This window comes from Lotus japonicus, chromosome 1, assembly GCF_012489685.1.
Source record: "Lotus japonicus ecotype B-129 chromosome 1, LjGifu_v1.2".
NCBI classification, from domain to species: domain Eukaryota; kingdom Viridiplantae; phylum Streptophyta; class Magnoliopsida; order Fabales; family Fabaceae; genus Lotus; species Lotus japonicus.
In genome coordinates, this window is record NC_080041.1 from 132,394,075 (window position 1) to 132,409,881 (window position 15,807).

The 15,807-nt window shown below is 35.2% G+C and overlaps 1 protein-coding gene across 3 annotated transcripts; it reads left to right on the forward strand.

The window, feature by feature from the left end:
• Positions 1-3,663: 3,663 nt before the first annotated feature.
• On the forward strand, positions 3,664-7,048 carry LOC130730956 (uncharacterized). 3 transcript variants are annotated; one of them, XM_057583110.1, is made up of 7 exons: positions 3,664-4,237; positions 4,641-4,765; positions 5,329-5,378; positions 5,600-5,654; positions 5,821-5,893; positions 5,986-6,045; positions 6,729-7,048. In XM_057583110.1, the coding sequence occupies exons 1-6, from the start codon at positions 4,129-4,131 to the stop codon at positions 5,991-5,993; spliced, it is 420 nt and encodes a 139-aa protein (XP_057439093.1). In that variant the 5' UTR covers positions 3,664-4,128; the 3' UTR covers positions 5,994-6,045; positions 6,729-7,048. The 3 variants fall into 3 exon arrangements, 2 of the variants coding, with proteins under 2 accessions (XP_057439093.1, XP_057439094.1); XR_009016532.1 differs by having other exon boundaries at positions 3,673-4,237; positions 4,604-4,765; positions 5,329-5,418; XM_057583111.1 differs by having other exon boundaries at positions 3,683-4,237; positions 4,604-4,765.
• Positions 7,049-15,807: the final 8,759 nt, after the last annotated feature.

Consider the following 15,807-nt stretch of genomic DNA (forward strand, 5'->3'; position numbering starts at 1 on the left):
ATTGATTTCTGTCACATCAGCAATTTATTAATTTACTAATTCAAATTAAAAAGATTTGTAACTATTTAGTCTTATGTGGCATAATGTGATTAGACGTTAGTGTAAAACTTCTTTACACTGACCGTGCATATCCATTAATCTCTTAATTTAAATGCATAATTAATTTTTTTTATTGAAAATATGATATTATATGTCTAATGAATTTGACTATTTCAATGATTATATAAAGGAAATATCAGACATCAGTTTGTGTTCCACTTCCAAAGAAAGTCACTGGTCTTTGCACAAGTGTGAAATGCAGACGACTCTCTAGTGGTTCCATTTCTTCGTCACTTGACTTTTGGGTCAACTCAACTCGAAAGGGAACAAGAGTGGAAAACCAGTAAATTTATTAAATAGTGTACCAACATGGTTTAGGAGCTACATGTTTGATTATCCTTAAGGTCTTGGTGATGTATCCACATTTGGAAAAGGAGAAATTTCTATTATAAGACAAATTCCTCTCACATCAATGTGCTTTTACTATTAGTTCTAGCCTCTAACATGTTTGGATCAATAACTCTTTAATCAAAATCAAGTCGGAAAAATGCAATTAGCAGCATTTGGGGAGTCAATTGAGTGATACTTCTCCAAATTATTAGAGTGCTTTGCATCCATTCACTAAGGTTAATTTGTATTCACTTATCTTTTACTGGGCATAATTTTTTATTTTATCATTTTTTTATATATATAGAGCATTATTAGTGAATCAATGACTAATATTATATGTTTGATTCTCCTTAACTAAGATATTGAGTTGGTTGTAATTAGCGAAGAAAAAATAGGAACATTGCCAATGAAACAACTATCTAAAAACCAAACTCTCTCATGAAACTCAAAATTCGGATCATTATTCTGTTCATCACAATTCTAAAAGCTTAATTGTGATTACAGCTGGGAAACACATCACAAAGACTTAAAATAGCAGTTCTAACTTCTAATGCAACGTGGGATATTTGCATAAATATTTTAATGGAGATATTTTGTAGATTCCAAAAGTTGACTACGATGGAAGAAAAGTAAAAGTTCATTTCCCTGCCATAACAATCCCCTTGTTTATTGTTTAATATAAGATGTTTTGGAATTAGTACTCTGTGTGTTAAGACTTGTTAATGGGGGTGGTTTTGCCACCGGTTAAAACCACTGCGTTCCACAGTTTTTAATTTGCAGAAATAGATAGAGGATCACTATAATTTGAAAATTAGAAACACCTAAAGTTGGGGAGTTGGGTTTGGCACCCTATCTATGGGGCTTGACACCCCACTTTATCAAATACGGAATTTAAAGTTCCGTATTTTCCATATTGAATACGGAACTTAAAATTCCGTACTGTATTTAAGCATGCGTGTCACATTTTCAACCACTCATTATATACTAAAACAGATACGGAATTTTATTTTCCGTATTGATACGGAAATTTAAATTCCGTATCTATTTTAGTGGGGTGCAAAGCCTAAGGGGTGGGGCTCCAAACCCAACTCCCCTAAAGTTGGTGCCCCTAAAGCTTAAACTCCTTTTGTTTGATGTATCTTATCTCTAATATCTCAATAAAATTGGCTAGATACATTAACGTGGGTTACACAGTATATATATAGAGGTAAAAAAAGTGGTAACAATCAGGAACAGTAATTGCGAAAGGAGCTGGCTTTGCGTGATGGTCCTTTTTTGGCAAAAGCTCTAGCTCTGCGTGATGGTCTTTTGCTCGCCTGGAACCGTAGTGTGCGGAGACTCATTTACAAATCTGATTGCCAGGAGTTGGTAGCGTTAGTTACAGGCCCAGCTCATGTTGATTACCTTGCTCATGACCAGATCTTGCGTGATATTTGTGCTCTGTTAGCCAGGGAATGGCGTGTTGAGCTTGCTTGGAGTTGCAGAGATGGGAACTCGATAGCTGATTGGTTAGCAAAGCAAGGATCTACCCTTTCGTTGGTTGGAAATTTGTTGGTTGAGTCTCCTTCTCCAGAGTTAGAAGTCCTTCTGTTGAAGGACTCCATCTGAATTGCTTAACATTTTTGTTTTTGGTAGAATTTCAATGTATAAAAAAAAAAGTAATTACAATTTTTTTTTTGGTTACAAGTAATTACGAAATTACTCCAATCTACTCTTCCTCTGGTAAAAAAAAAATCTTAAATGGTCCATGAAAAATAACTTTTTCCATCCTTAAAATTTTTTGCTTGATTTAAAATGTCATGCAACATCATACTTATTTTCTCATTCCGTCTCTTATTATAAGAACCTATTCAGACATTCACGCTTATCAATAAAATATGCAATAAATTTGTTTTATGTTGTTTTTACAAAAATGTTATTCAAACATTCATATTTGCCCTTATTTAAATTTAATCATTTGTTTTTATTTTATTCCATTAAAAAAGGAAAATTCAAAAAGTATAGTTAATAGATTTGAAATTATTAGGTTTTAACAAAATAAACAGGTTTTTTGTCCCGAATGATAGCTCAAGTGGTAAGAGCTAGGGGACATGTGAGTTGGGTGGGGGAGATCCAGAGATCAATACCTGACATGTGCAATTTATCTTTCCGATGTACTAAAATAAAACTAAATAGGTTTTTAATAAATAAATAGAAAAACAAACTAAACAGATTCAAAAGTTGAATAAGAAATTAAAATTAATGTTTTTAAGAATATTTGTGAATTTGAATCCGTTAGAGCTCGTGATAGTTAGAATTAGTTTTTTTTTAATAATTAAAAATTGGTTGGAAAAGTCATGAATAGTGGGGATTGTTATTTTTTAAATTAAAAAATACTAAATGTAAAGGGTAAATATGGAACATCATAATATTGTTTTTTTAAAAGACATACATAATATTGTTTTTTAAAATCTACTAGAATGTGGGACAAATGGATGTGTTAAAATTATAAAAGGGAATGAAGGGAGTAGCATTCTTATTATTAATTACCGATCCACGCACGCGTCCACGTGAACTTTTCACTTTTTGTCCACGCAAGGCATTTCGTAAAAAAGATAAGAGACATAAAGGAGAAAACAACCGGTGCAATTATCTTTTTTCTTAGTTTTTCTTAGTTTTATTTATCACATATTCCCTAGTTACTTTTTCAAAACAATGTTCATTATCTCCTTTGTTTGCCTCATTGCTGGGTAAATTAGTTTAGACATGAAAGACTTGGCTTTGGCTCGTATGATTGCAACCGATGAGTCATATAAACCAATGCTAAGGTCTTTCAAATCTGAATCAATCTAGACAACAATGATAAGCAAATAAAATAGATAGCGAGTATTGCTTAAAAAAAGTAACATGAGATTATGTAATAAGCAAAACATGCTAGAAAGATTAGAAAAACAATTGCAGCTTGATATTTCCTTCATTAGGCATTTTCTCTTTTCATAAAATACATTGTATCATTGAAAATTTATTTGTCCAAATTTAAGACCATAATCCTAAACAGTAAACACATAACATTTATTGGTCCTTCCTTTTTAAAACTTTTGGATTAGCTTTCATTATGCACATCAATAAAAAATTGCAACAAACAAAAAAGAGAAAGAATTGTTCGACTATTAAGTTTGATTGATTATTTATATTTTCACCTGTTGTTTGCAACCATTACATCTTTTGCACTACAACAAAAATGGTCTTTGGCGACTAATTTTTAGCAGCAATAACGCTATTGCTGGCAATTTACTTGAAAGGTTAAAAAATTTGTGGCAATTAATTGATGAATACCTGCAATTATGACAATTGCTACTAAAAATTGTAACTTCGCGTTATAACTACTTTACCACTTTTTTCTCTTTTCGTTAACCTTTTTTATCTGATTGCGGAGCCTTTTTCTTCGTGTTGTGAGAGAAGCAGAGAGGCGGTGAAGGTGAACCAGAGGCGGCGGCGAAGGTGAACCAGAGGCGGCGGCGTCGAACCCTAGCAGTGCCGTCCAGAGGAAGCGCAGTGGTGTCCACCGATCTTGACGGCGAGCCAAATTGGGATCGCGCATAGTGCAGGAAATGATAGAATTCTCCATTTTCCCGAGAAAGTGAAAGATCTCTTCTCTCACTCTGTTTCAATCTCTTCACTCCTTTTGTTCTTGATGTGTAGGTAATTGGAATCACGCCGATGATGACGATTGAAAACCACCTCGTGTTGTTTGCTCCCATTGCAACGGTAATAGCAGCTAGACGAAGCAGAAGCACATCTTCCCCCTGTGACTGCAAGCTTCACCGAGGTAGGAGAAAGGAGTTTCATTCAATTTGGGGATTCCAGTTAGCTAAAATTTTGATGCATAACCCTGTTATCTGATTCTAAACCTATTTTAGTATATCACCTTCGATTACCTTTTTCTCTTCAGTTAGATAAATTTGTTTTCTTCAATTTGGGGATTCCAGGTTTCTATTCATTATTCTTCTCTTTGATTTTCGTTGATAAACTTGGAACTATTGGTTCTTGTCAAATTTGTTCAAATTGAAAATGTGCGACCTATCCTTATTGTGTCCCACAATTAGGGCTTGATCGATGGCTAATTATTATCAAAATGTTCTAGATTCTGCTTTCCTTTTTCTGAATTCGATATTTGTATTGTGACTTTGTGCAGCATTGAATTTTTCTTGTTGATTGTGTATTGAGCAAAGGGAGCAGAAGGTTTCGGTGGGACACAATGAGTGGCGTGTTCAAGCCTTCAAGGGATATGAACGCCTACGAGCTTTCCGTGAATCAAGTAAAAAAATGTGCGCCGCAGCTGGTGCTCTTGATGGAGGTATTTGAAATTCATCTTTGATCTTACTCCTTTTTTATGATATTTGAAGTTTTTTGTATTTTGTCCTGTGTGCCACTGTATTTCCACTTATGAGAGTCAATTGCCAAATAGACAGGTGTTTAAAATTAAGAATGAACTTGACTTGATTACAATACATGATATAAAAGAAACAGTCTTTAGTAATATAAGCTTAAGCCGATGGAATGGTGATGAAATGTGAGGACTATGAAGGAGCCTGTAGCCGATGGATGCAAAATTAGCTAGTTTGTGCAGCATATTTATATTATAACACCTAACAAAGTTTAAATTGTTTGAAACTTTTAGATTTGTGTGTCTTTTATCTATTATCCATTTGCATTTACTTGTGCCTTCCCGAGGGTTTGGGCTTGCAGCTGGCTTTTTACTTTTCACTTTTTTTTTCAAACCCTTGAGAAGGGTAGTGGCTGGGTTAGGAACATTATGTTGGAACACAGGCTGGGTTCCTTTGTTTCTGTCACCTCTTGATTTTGAATCTTTCATTTGTTCTCCATTAAGGTTGATTTGTTCAGAGTTTGACAATGCAGGTGATGCTGAGTTTTGGGTTCTTTTGGCCGAGTTGCTGGGAATATGAAAGGTAATTTCCAAAGGGGAAAGAAAGAATACTGGGGAAGAAGGTAGTTTTGGGTTTTTTGCATTCTATCCTGCTTTGCTTTCCCAAGTTCGTTTATTGCATGAACAACAATTAGCCTTGTGTGATATGTTTTTTATTGTATATCTGAAGCCAATCTGGAAGGTAAGTTTTTCAATCTGAAATCTCCACTCTAACTTCCTATCTCTATCTTTTATTGTTTACAGGTTGTTTAATAATATGAAACTCTTGATTGGTTATGCCTTTAAACACTATGAACAAGTAAGAATTACTTTGCTACTGTGTGGCTGTTGTTCTTATTCATTTAGATTGAACTCACTACTTGTATAAGCAAGTGTGCATCTCTAAAGGGTTACTGTGATTTTTGTTAAAGTTGATTAGTGATTGGCATTGCTCAAGCGCTCAATCTTTTTTGTCTATTAATTAGGCAAAATCCACCAAGAAAATCGTGTTGAGCTTCAATGCCAGGTTGCAAACATGTCTCCCAACATACTATCAAGGTAAGCGTAAGTGTGTGTTCTAGTATTATCATTTTTTATGTGGGTTATGGTTGCCTGGCTAATGGTAGGTTCGTTTTTAATCACTGAACCAGGGAAATGAAAATTTGTTGTCTTGTTCCTGAATTGTAATCACCAAGAAAATTACTTCTCAAGTAAGTAACCTTTATTTCTCCTTCTCCTTTTGTGAAAACTACATAGCTGGCTTGGTAATTTGTTTTGTGCTAAATTCTCATATTGTGAAGTCGAAAGAAATACTTCTCTCCTTTGACATTTTCTTTGGGTAGATGACACGATATTTATTAACTACCAATTTGGTTGAAGTAATTTAAATGATGAATTGGTTTAAAATCTGATTTGTAGAGTAGTTTAGTCATTAGTGTTCATACTTCCATGGTTTTCTGCTACTTTAGTTCTGAAACTATATTATACAAGGTAATGAATTCAGTGGTAAGAGCTTTAGCGCTAGTGTAAGTTTTATGCAAGTAGATTTGATTTGTAAGCTCTATTTTTTGGCAGCTAAGAAACTAATTTCTGGCGGTTTAAAACCGCCAAAATTGGTATTAAAAAGCCAATGCAAACAATCACATTTGGCGGCAATAGTTAATGCCGGAAATTATGGCCGCTAAATGATGACTGCTTTTCCCGGCCATTTTTACGTCTTTACCGGCGCACGGTAAAAGCGCCGGCAAAGTCTTTGCCGACCCCCGATGCACCGGCGAAGTCGCTTTTGCCGGTAAAAGCAATTGCGGCCATTTTTATTGCCGCTAAAGGATATATTTATTGCCAGTAAAAAGCCTTTTTATTGTAGTGTTGCTCACAATTCTACCCTCTACAGGAGTCCACACCAGCAACCAGACACCAAGAATTTTCATTATGCAGAATATATAATGCACATCAAAGAATTCATATTAAGTTAACAACTTAATGAGCAACAAGGATCAAAGAATCGAAACAATGGGACCCTTACCTTCTCTGCAAAAGAGCTTCTGACGCAAGAGTATTTCGCCACCACGAATCAATTATGTACTATACAACCTGGAGATCCCCAAATAAGGGTAGACTAAAGCAATGTTACTCAATAGAGCTTAACACGTAATAATGCATTGTAATACACATTCAAAGATATAATCTGATTTAAAACTTCCTTTTCCCTTCTATATATAAGTAGTTTCTGCATCAAAGGTGCTTGGCCCAGTCAACTTAACCCATAAGAGTTGTAACTGCCTCTCAAATATTTAGGCGTATAAGAAGAAAACGGTAAAACGAGTTATTGTTGGACCAATTCAATGCTACAAAACAGGTAGCAAATAAATATTTAATTAAAATAAAAAAAATAATAAATACTTGTAAATTGTAATGGTGGTTTTGCCACAGTATAGGTTTAAAAATATAAAAAAATAACAAAGTTTTTTTTTTAGTTAAAACTTTTTTTTTATAAGCTTAGTTAAAACTTAAAACCACTGCGTTCTACCGTTGAAGACATAAAAAGGCTTTAATTAGCAGAAATAGCTAGAGAATCACTTTGTTTTAAAAATTAGAAACACCTAAAGCTTACACACCTTTTGTTTTTCTTTTGAGAAAAATGATGATGAACTGACGGTGTAAATTTTTTGTTTGCATCGTCAAATAATCAGATTTTAAGGATGTGTCACGTTAATTAATAAAATTAAATAAAAAGATAGATTTTCTCATATTCTTAAAATCTGATTGGTTGACGGTGTAAAAAAACTTTACACATAAATTAAACTCTTTTCATTTTAAATGAGAAACACTTGAACCTTACGTTGTGTTATGCACTTTATGCTTGAACCAAATCAATAAAGCCATCTTTTTTATACTACTTTTCTTCAATCTTCACTTGGCTTTCTTTAAAAAAATGATTAGCCAATTAACATTGATTTAGGCACTAAAGCTATGGTTGTTCTGACATATTATTAATTAATGTAAGTAAGTTGTTGAATTAAATATGAGCCTTCCACTTCCACTGAGGCAATCCATTTGACCATCTCACTACCATTAGGAACAAGAAAAATAATAGGAGTACTATTTGGTTTGGATTTTTTAGACTCCGCCAAAATCTTGCTTCTTTAATTCATATTGAACTTAATGTAGTTCAAAAAAAAAACTTAATGTGTTAAATCATATTCTTTTATGGGGCTGTGCCTTGCCTGCACCACCTATTTGTGTATAAATGTAAACATGAACACCTGTTAAATTGCTACAAATTAGTTGTGGGAATAGTAAATTCAAAGCTATTTAAAATTCTGTTAACTATGGGTGGGATGGGTAGCTCATCTAATGAGCTAAGGAAAATGAAGGATATGGAAAGGGGAAGGGTCAGGATTCAAACCTAGTGAATTGTCTAATTTACAAACAATTAACAACTAATATTTCTATGGAAAAAAATATATCCTAATAGTTTTCTCTTTATCTATTAGGATGAGTGTTTTCTGTTTGCGTTAATATATTGTAAACTTAAAACCAAACACACTTGTTTGGACAACATAAGCAAGTTCTTGTAATTTTAATGCGAACTTGAAACCAAACATACATATTTATACGATATAGATCTCAAACTTTCTCATAGATCATTTAGACAACCCCACATAACATATGTAAGATCTTGTAATTTGAATCTGTTCCTTTTTCTACAAAATGAATTTTGTCATCTGTCTATAAAGAATGACTAGTCACTGAAACTTTTCCCCAAAATTAATTTGTCTCTATAACCAAATTGTCCTGTGACATTTTCAATAGCTGTCAATACCCAAGTGTAATCACAGAACAGAGAAAAAGAAGAATATTGATTACCCAATTTACTATGTACACAAAGTAATACAGATCCTACAAAATGTTTAATTTCTTCCAAACATAGAAACTGCTGAATGGAAACCAACCTATGAAAGCAGAGGACCATAGAAAATTTGCCTTTACCAAAAGTTTGAACAGTACACAAGATTGTTCCTTTCTTCCATGTCAGCTTTTTTTACGATGATAAATATAAATCATATGGCAGTGATTTGAATCAGATTCTCCACCCTTGTTGAGATCACCACTTACTATAAATTAAATTGAGACACCAAGTGTAACCCAACACAAACTACTTCAAGTTCCTTCACTACTATAGTAGTGTCTTTCATTTCAATTTCATAGCCAATTAATTAAGGTCATTTATGGGAGGCAAAAACAGGCAAAGGAGGTCTTCATCTTTTCTATCTGTCTTCAACATTTTCAAATCTAACAACAACAAGCAAAGAGCAGGAACAACCAGTTATTATGAAGAAGGTGCAAAAGCAGGGACCAAAGTGTGGCCTAGTGATGAAGACAAGGGTCGTTGGGGGGTAGCTGATCCTGTTATTGACATGAGAGCTTCTGCTTACATTGCTCAATACAAGAAGCGCGTTTCAGACTCCGAACTTCATTGTCATACTCATGCTCAACCCCAGCACTAGAAATTTTTTTGTCACATTTTTAATTATCATTGTCCTTAATTCTAGCTATATTGTATTAATTATTGATTGTAGGTTGTGCACCACACTATAATACGGAGTATAAAATAACATTGTGATTCCAGAGTGTTTATCTTGATTGTTAAGCAGCAGATTTCAAAGTGCTTGTGAACTCTTTCTGGTTATATAACAATATGAAGAACGTGGTCTGAGAAAATAAATCAGAGAAAATGTTCGTTCCTAAGTAAGGTCATGTTTGGTTTATTGTTGAGTTACGTTTAACAGAAATGTTGCAATTTCTTCTGGTCAAGTTTTTGTCATTGGAAAGTGGGATTTGTCGTTCCAATGGATGCTAAGTTGCTAACTGATACTAACTGAGTTGTGTAGTTAAATCAATCACACAATAGATCAATTTACTGACTGCTTCAACTTTAAATAAAAAGTTTGCACTGAATTGGTAAAGAAAAATGCTGGAAAAAGAGAAAAGAAAAGTAGTAACAGACTTGGTGTTTGAAACAGCATATAAGAGCATCTCCAATGGAGTCCTTATTTTGGGACCTTAAAATAAGATCCGGATCTTATTAAATCTCACCATTGGGGGTATCCTACATGGCATGGGATCTTAGTTTTTGCTAAAATCCGTGCCTTAGCTCATGTACTCTCAAATTTGAGATCTTAATTAAAATATTATTTTTTCTCTCTCCTTTAGTACCAGATCCAAAGTGAAAAATAGAGGGAAAGAAACTGAAACTGAATCTGAACCAATTTCATTGATAAAGAATGATAATAATATACAGATTACAAACATAATATTACAAAGATCAAAGATCAGATTACAAAAAATTGGGAAAATGGAAAGAAACAAAACCCTAAATTTCCTAAAAATAAAAAACCCTCACTGAGACTTCTCCTCACTGTGGTTGGCTTGACCGACCGTGTCCTCACTGTGGCTTCCTCATCGGAGATCGGAGGTGGATGTAGGTTGGTGGAGGAGAGGAGATGAGGTGAGGTCGCGGCGGTGGAGATGAGGTGAGGTCGCGGTGGAAAGAGGAAGAGAGAAAGGAAGGGAGAGGAAGAAAACTGAGGGGCGGTGGTGGAGGAGTAGGGCGGCGGCGGAGGAGGAGGCCGTTTGGAAATTAGGTTTGTGTGAGGGAGGAGAGAGCATCAAAGGGTGAGAAGGAGAGAAAGGAAAATTAGGGTTTGTGTGTGTGAGAAGGGCTTGGCCGGTTTTAAAACTATATGTATTGCCTTGGACCGGCTCAGCCGGTAACGGTCCAGACCGTTGGGCCTTCTTTTGACCGGCTGGGCCGGCCAGTCATTTTTTTGCCCGTTTGAGCCTTCTTTTTTAAATTCCGTTTTTTTTTTAATTCTATTTTTTAAAATTCCGTTTGGGACCGTTTAATGATTAAATTGTATTGAATTTATAATTTAATATTACGTGGGTATAAATAATATAAATATATTGGGTAGTGTGGGTCCAACTAAAAGTAAAATAAGATACCAACCACTGGAGCAAAATGTGCATGGAGACCTTAAGAGTGTCTTAAATCCTATGTGACAGTCTGGGCCCACAAAAAGTGAGTTAAGTCCCAAAATAAGATCCCACCATTGGAGATGCTCTAATACACCGGGAGCCTGTTTGTTTGTTTTCAAATTTAAATCAAGTATAAGTTTTCTAAACACATCCTTGGGTCAGGCATGTTGATATTGCAGGGCCAGCACAAGGGTCTGTTCATCTTGGGCCAGAGTTTGGTTCTATTTCACATTATTATTAGTTAATTTTATGAACCGACTCATCTAAAATGAGAGAATTATTTTATAAGATAAATTAATATATATATATATATATATATTTTTTTTTTGAAAAAAAAAAATATATATATATATATATATTTACTATTGAGTGTGTTGTTTTATTTACTTTCAAAGCAGATAATCACTATTAATTTTCATGTCTTACTTCAGATTTGAAATTAACTCTTAAAGTCTATTTTTACTATTTGAGTTGGACCTGTTTGGGCTAGTTTTTATTTGATCATTAGTAGAGTTAGAGTATAAATAGAGAGTGTTCTCATGAGGTTTCAGTTTTTGCTTGGGAAGTTTGTAAAAGGGTTTGACTCTTCTTGGTAGAAGAGTTTCCTTGTTGGTTTATTTTCTGAATTAATTTCAGCATTTCTTCTTCTTTCCTATCTTCTATTGTTAATTGTTGTTGGGTTATTTTATAACCTATTAAAGAGTGGAACTCATATTTTAATGAACCCTACACAAATTTTAATTAATAAAAAATAGTGTGAGCGGAGAGATCAAGCTCAACAAGTTCAACACTACATCAATTTTTTTTTTCTAGTTTCCTCAAAAATAGATTGGCTCCCTTATTTGTTAGTTATTTTGGGTTGAGATGTTATTTTTATATTGGAAGAAAAAGGTGAAAATTTATAGAGGAGTTATAAGTGATTTGATTTTAACTTTGAAAAGCTCTTGTTCTTTACGGCTAAAGAGAGAGAAAATAAAGTTAAAGACCCCAACAAAAAGAGAAAACTATTTCAATCTATACTCCAAATTAAGAAGTGCAAAATAGTGGTTTGGATTTTATCCTTAATGATTCCAGTCCATTATTTAAAACTCCTATGCAATGAATTGAGCTTACTTTACAACTACTATTATCCATTTTTTTTTTTATCAATATAATTCTTTGCCCATAAAAAAAAAACCATTCTTTGACTTTGACTGTGTGGTAGGGACAGTTTAGTAGAAAGTATAGTAGAAGACTGAGAATTATATATAATTGTGATTGTGAATGCCAGCTCTATGAATCTTATATCTTATAAGTTACTATAAATAATAAATCTATTAAGTAAGTGGTTTGAAATAGTAACTCAACACTTCCTCTAGTGATAAATAGAGAGTTTGATTCACAATTCTTAACTCTTATAAATGAAAAGAAATTGGTCAGTTTTTTACTGTTTAGTACATTAATAGTGAGATGAGTGATTGGTATCACAGTTATCGGTAGCAATACTTGATTAACATTCAAAAACAAATCTATGGTTTTAACTAGCGTGGGTCAGTTTAATCTAGACCGTTAGATATAATATTAAAATATTTAATGATTCAGATTCAAAACATGAAAATGATGTAATGACGAAAACATCCCTGTTTATCATCCTCTCCATCCCTCTACTCTCCTAACTGCTCTGTTGAAAAAACGATTGCCACCGCCGGCGAACGTGTCTTCGCCTACTGCTCCTCCACCACCACCACCTCCTCCTCCCACCTTACACCGCTCGCCTGACCCAACACCGTGCTCCTTCTCTCCTCAGCCTCCTTCAACCTCTGATTAAAGCCCCAACCAAACTACAACAACAGATTTTGCAACAAAAACTTGCAGATCCACCCCAAAACTTGCAGATCCGCCAATAAACTTCCAGATCTTCCACCAAATCTCTCCAACCATCAAGACCCACTGGCCATCGCCGTCGTCTGAGGCACAACCATGACCATCGACCCTCACCGCACCGGAGTCGCACATGCTCCAGCCTTCAATCGCATCACCATGAACGCAAACCCCATCATGTTCCAGTCCCTAAGAGCCCCTGCTTAAAGCCTCACGCCGCCGGGCCAGAGTCTCGCCGTCGTCGCCTTGGTCATGGTCCCCCACCCTCGATCTGCCGTCCTCCACCACGGTACAGTTTACTCTTTTCCTCTTTGGTAACCGTTCGTTTTAGCCACACACCTTGTCTCTTCCCTGTGTGTTTCAGAATGGATTAACAAATCCCCCTTAACAGGTCCAAAACCACCATTTCATCTTTTGTTCTTCTCCACTAAATCATCAGATATGGTTACAAAAATGATGGTGGCGCAAGGAGCTCGCAATGACAAATGGTGTGCAACGGAGGTGATGAAGCGGTGACTCACTGCTGGAGGCGGTGGCTCGTCAGAGGGACTGTGAGACAAAAGAGGAAGAAAGAAATTTCATAATTTAAATGGACATTTTTATAATTTAGGTGGGGAATAGTAACTGAACCACCATGGGTCAGTTTCAAACTGACTCACGCTAGACGCAGCCCAAATCTATGAAGTGGATTTGTGGTTTCTTTAAGGAGGAAAAAACACACTGTATATGTTGTACATGTTTCTTGACAACCACTTTTTGCGATTGAGTTCGGGTCCAAAGAGCTTTTAATTTGTTTTCCTTCTCATTGGCCCTCCCTTTATTCCTTTCTTAGTTTATACTTAACGCTTACCACCATCTTTTTCCCAGAAATAGTGTCATGAAAATTTAAATAAGAAGGTGAATCTTGCAGGTGAGAAGAAAGTACAAAAGGAGAGGCATCAGGCATTATTGACAGTACCATCAAAAGCTTGTTGCGGCCAAGTACAAAACTAGCGGATCATAGCAAATATGCTTCTTTTGCAAAAGTTTATACCATCAAATTGTCGTTTATAACATCGTCATGTGATGGTTATTTACATCGACCCTTCAATCGGAGGCTCAATCCATGTGTAGGAATTGAATACATTTTATAATCAGTCATTTATCAATTAATTCAAGTATATTTGCGATAAATGTATTAATCGCTGATGTTAGCGATAGATAGCTTGTTTTGAAAAAATTGTCATTTAGGTAGTGCTTGGTGACGGAACGGAACATGACAGAACAGAACGGAACGAGACAGAACATGATGAAACATGACAATAATGTTCTATGTGTTGTGTTTGTTAACTCCAAGTCAATAGAATAGAACCATGATTTTAATTACATATATAACCCTGCATGTTTAATATTTGATTGACAATAATGTTCTATGTGTCACTACAATAAAACTGGTGTTTAGCGACGGACATTTTGCGGCGGTTACGCAAAAACCGCCGCAAAATGTAAACTTGAGGCACTTTTCCAGGCGGTTATGCAAGCCGCCGCAGTTTTCAAACAATTTTGCGGCGGTTTGTGTCAACTAGTGGCGGTTTTTTAGACATTTGCGACGGTTATTTCAGAGGCGGTTCAACTAGGCGTCGCAGAATGATTAAATCATGAAAACCTAAAATAAACCCACCTCACCTGAACCCACCACAGAAGCAATTTCAGATCGCGTTTTTTCATCTCAGGAAATACCCACCACACCTTCACCTCTCTCAGCATCGCGATTCTTCTCAACATCGTGATTCTTCACTCCTCTCTCAGCATCGTGATTCTTCTCAGCATCGTGATTCTTCACCTCTCTTAGCATCGTAATTCTTCACTCCTCTCTCAGCGATGGCGAACACCTCAGAAGCAAAGCTCACGTAAATGGCGTTCCAGATTGAAGCTCAGTCATTGATTGAAGGTAAGCACTTCGTTTCATCTCGCGAATTGATCAGGAATTAGGGATTTTAGGTTTTAGATTTCAGGTTTTTGATTTGAATCTGTTTGTTTTGGTTAGGAATTAGGGATTTTAGGTTTCAGATTTCCACATTCTCATCAAAACTGGTGTTTGTGCTCTCAGTTCTCACTCAGATTTTCATCCTGGGTTTCAGTTTCTTCTCCTTGTAGCTTTGATTGAAGGTAAGCACCTAGTTTTCAGTTTCAATTTCTTCTCAGATGTGCAATTTCAATTTGGATGGTTGAATGCGATGTTATGTTTCTAGAAAACTCTGGTGTTTATGATTAAGCTGTGAATTATAGAGGATTATGATGATAAATTTTTGTTCTCTCATTGTTTTTTCATAGCTTTAGTTAGTATAAAACTCTGGTGTATGGTTGGAATCCTTGACGGAGGATCATAGGGTCAATTCAAATTAAATGTTGGGTTGCTGTTTTCGGAACCATAGTGACATTACTGTTCAATGTTCATGCTACTCCATTGAAAGTAATATAGTAGAATCTTCACTGTTAAGTGCTGGCATCATATGTATGAAACTGATATGATCACATGATTAGAGGTTTTGTTCTGATATTACTTTTGGAAGGCTATTAGGGCTTATATAGATGAACAATCAATAGGTGTGAAACCAGTGCTCTGTGTAAAACCAAAGCAATGTAAAATTGAATGTTTTTTGATGTTCTAGTCAATGTTTTCTTTTCAATTTCCAGATTAATCATTAAGCTGACCTATATCATCTTAATTTGATTCTAGAACCCAAAGTATTTTGGTACAGATAAAACAACCTTCTACAATGCAACTTCTCCCAAGTATACTAGTTATTCAAAGGTCTTCGGGCAAGATGTCATTTAATGCATAACACTACCCTTATAAAATTTAGATGAAGTATAACATCAAGCATTGAGTATTATTTCTGTCAACACCCAGAGACAACTCAGTAGTTAAGAAGACTACTTCACCAGTCACCGCCGTCAACCCAGTTAATTGAAACCCATCTAGTTGGCTCAATTTCAAATTAATTCATGAAGAGGGGAGAATCATAAAAAATCAACACTAATCATGACTTCACCTAGGCTTAATAAACCAAAGTTGAAGATCAGGCAAA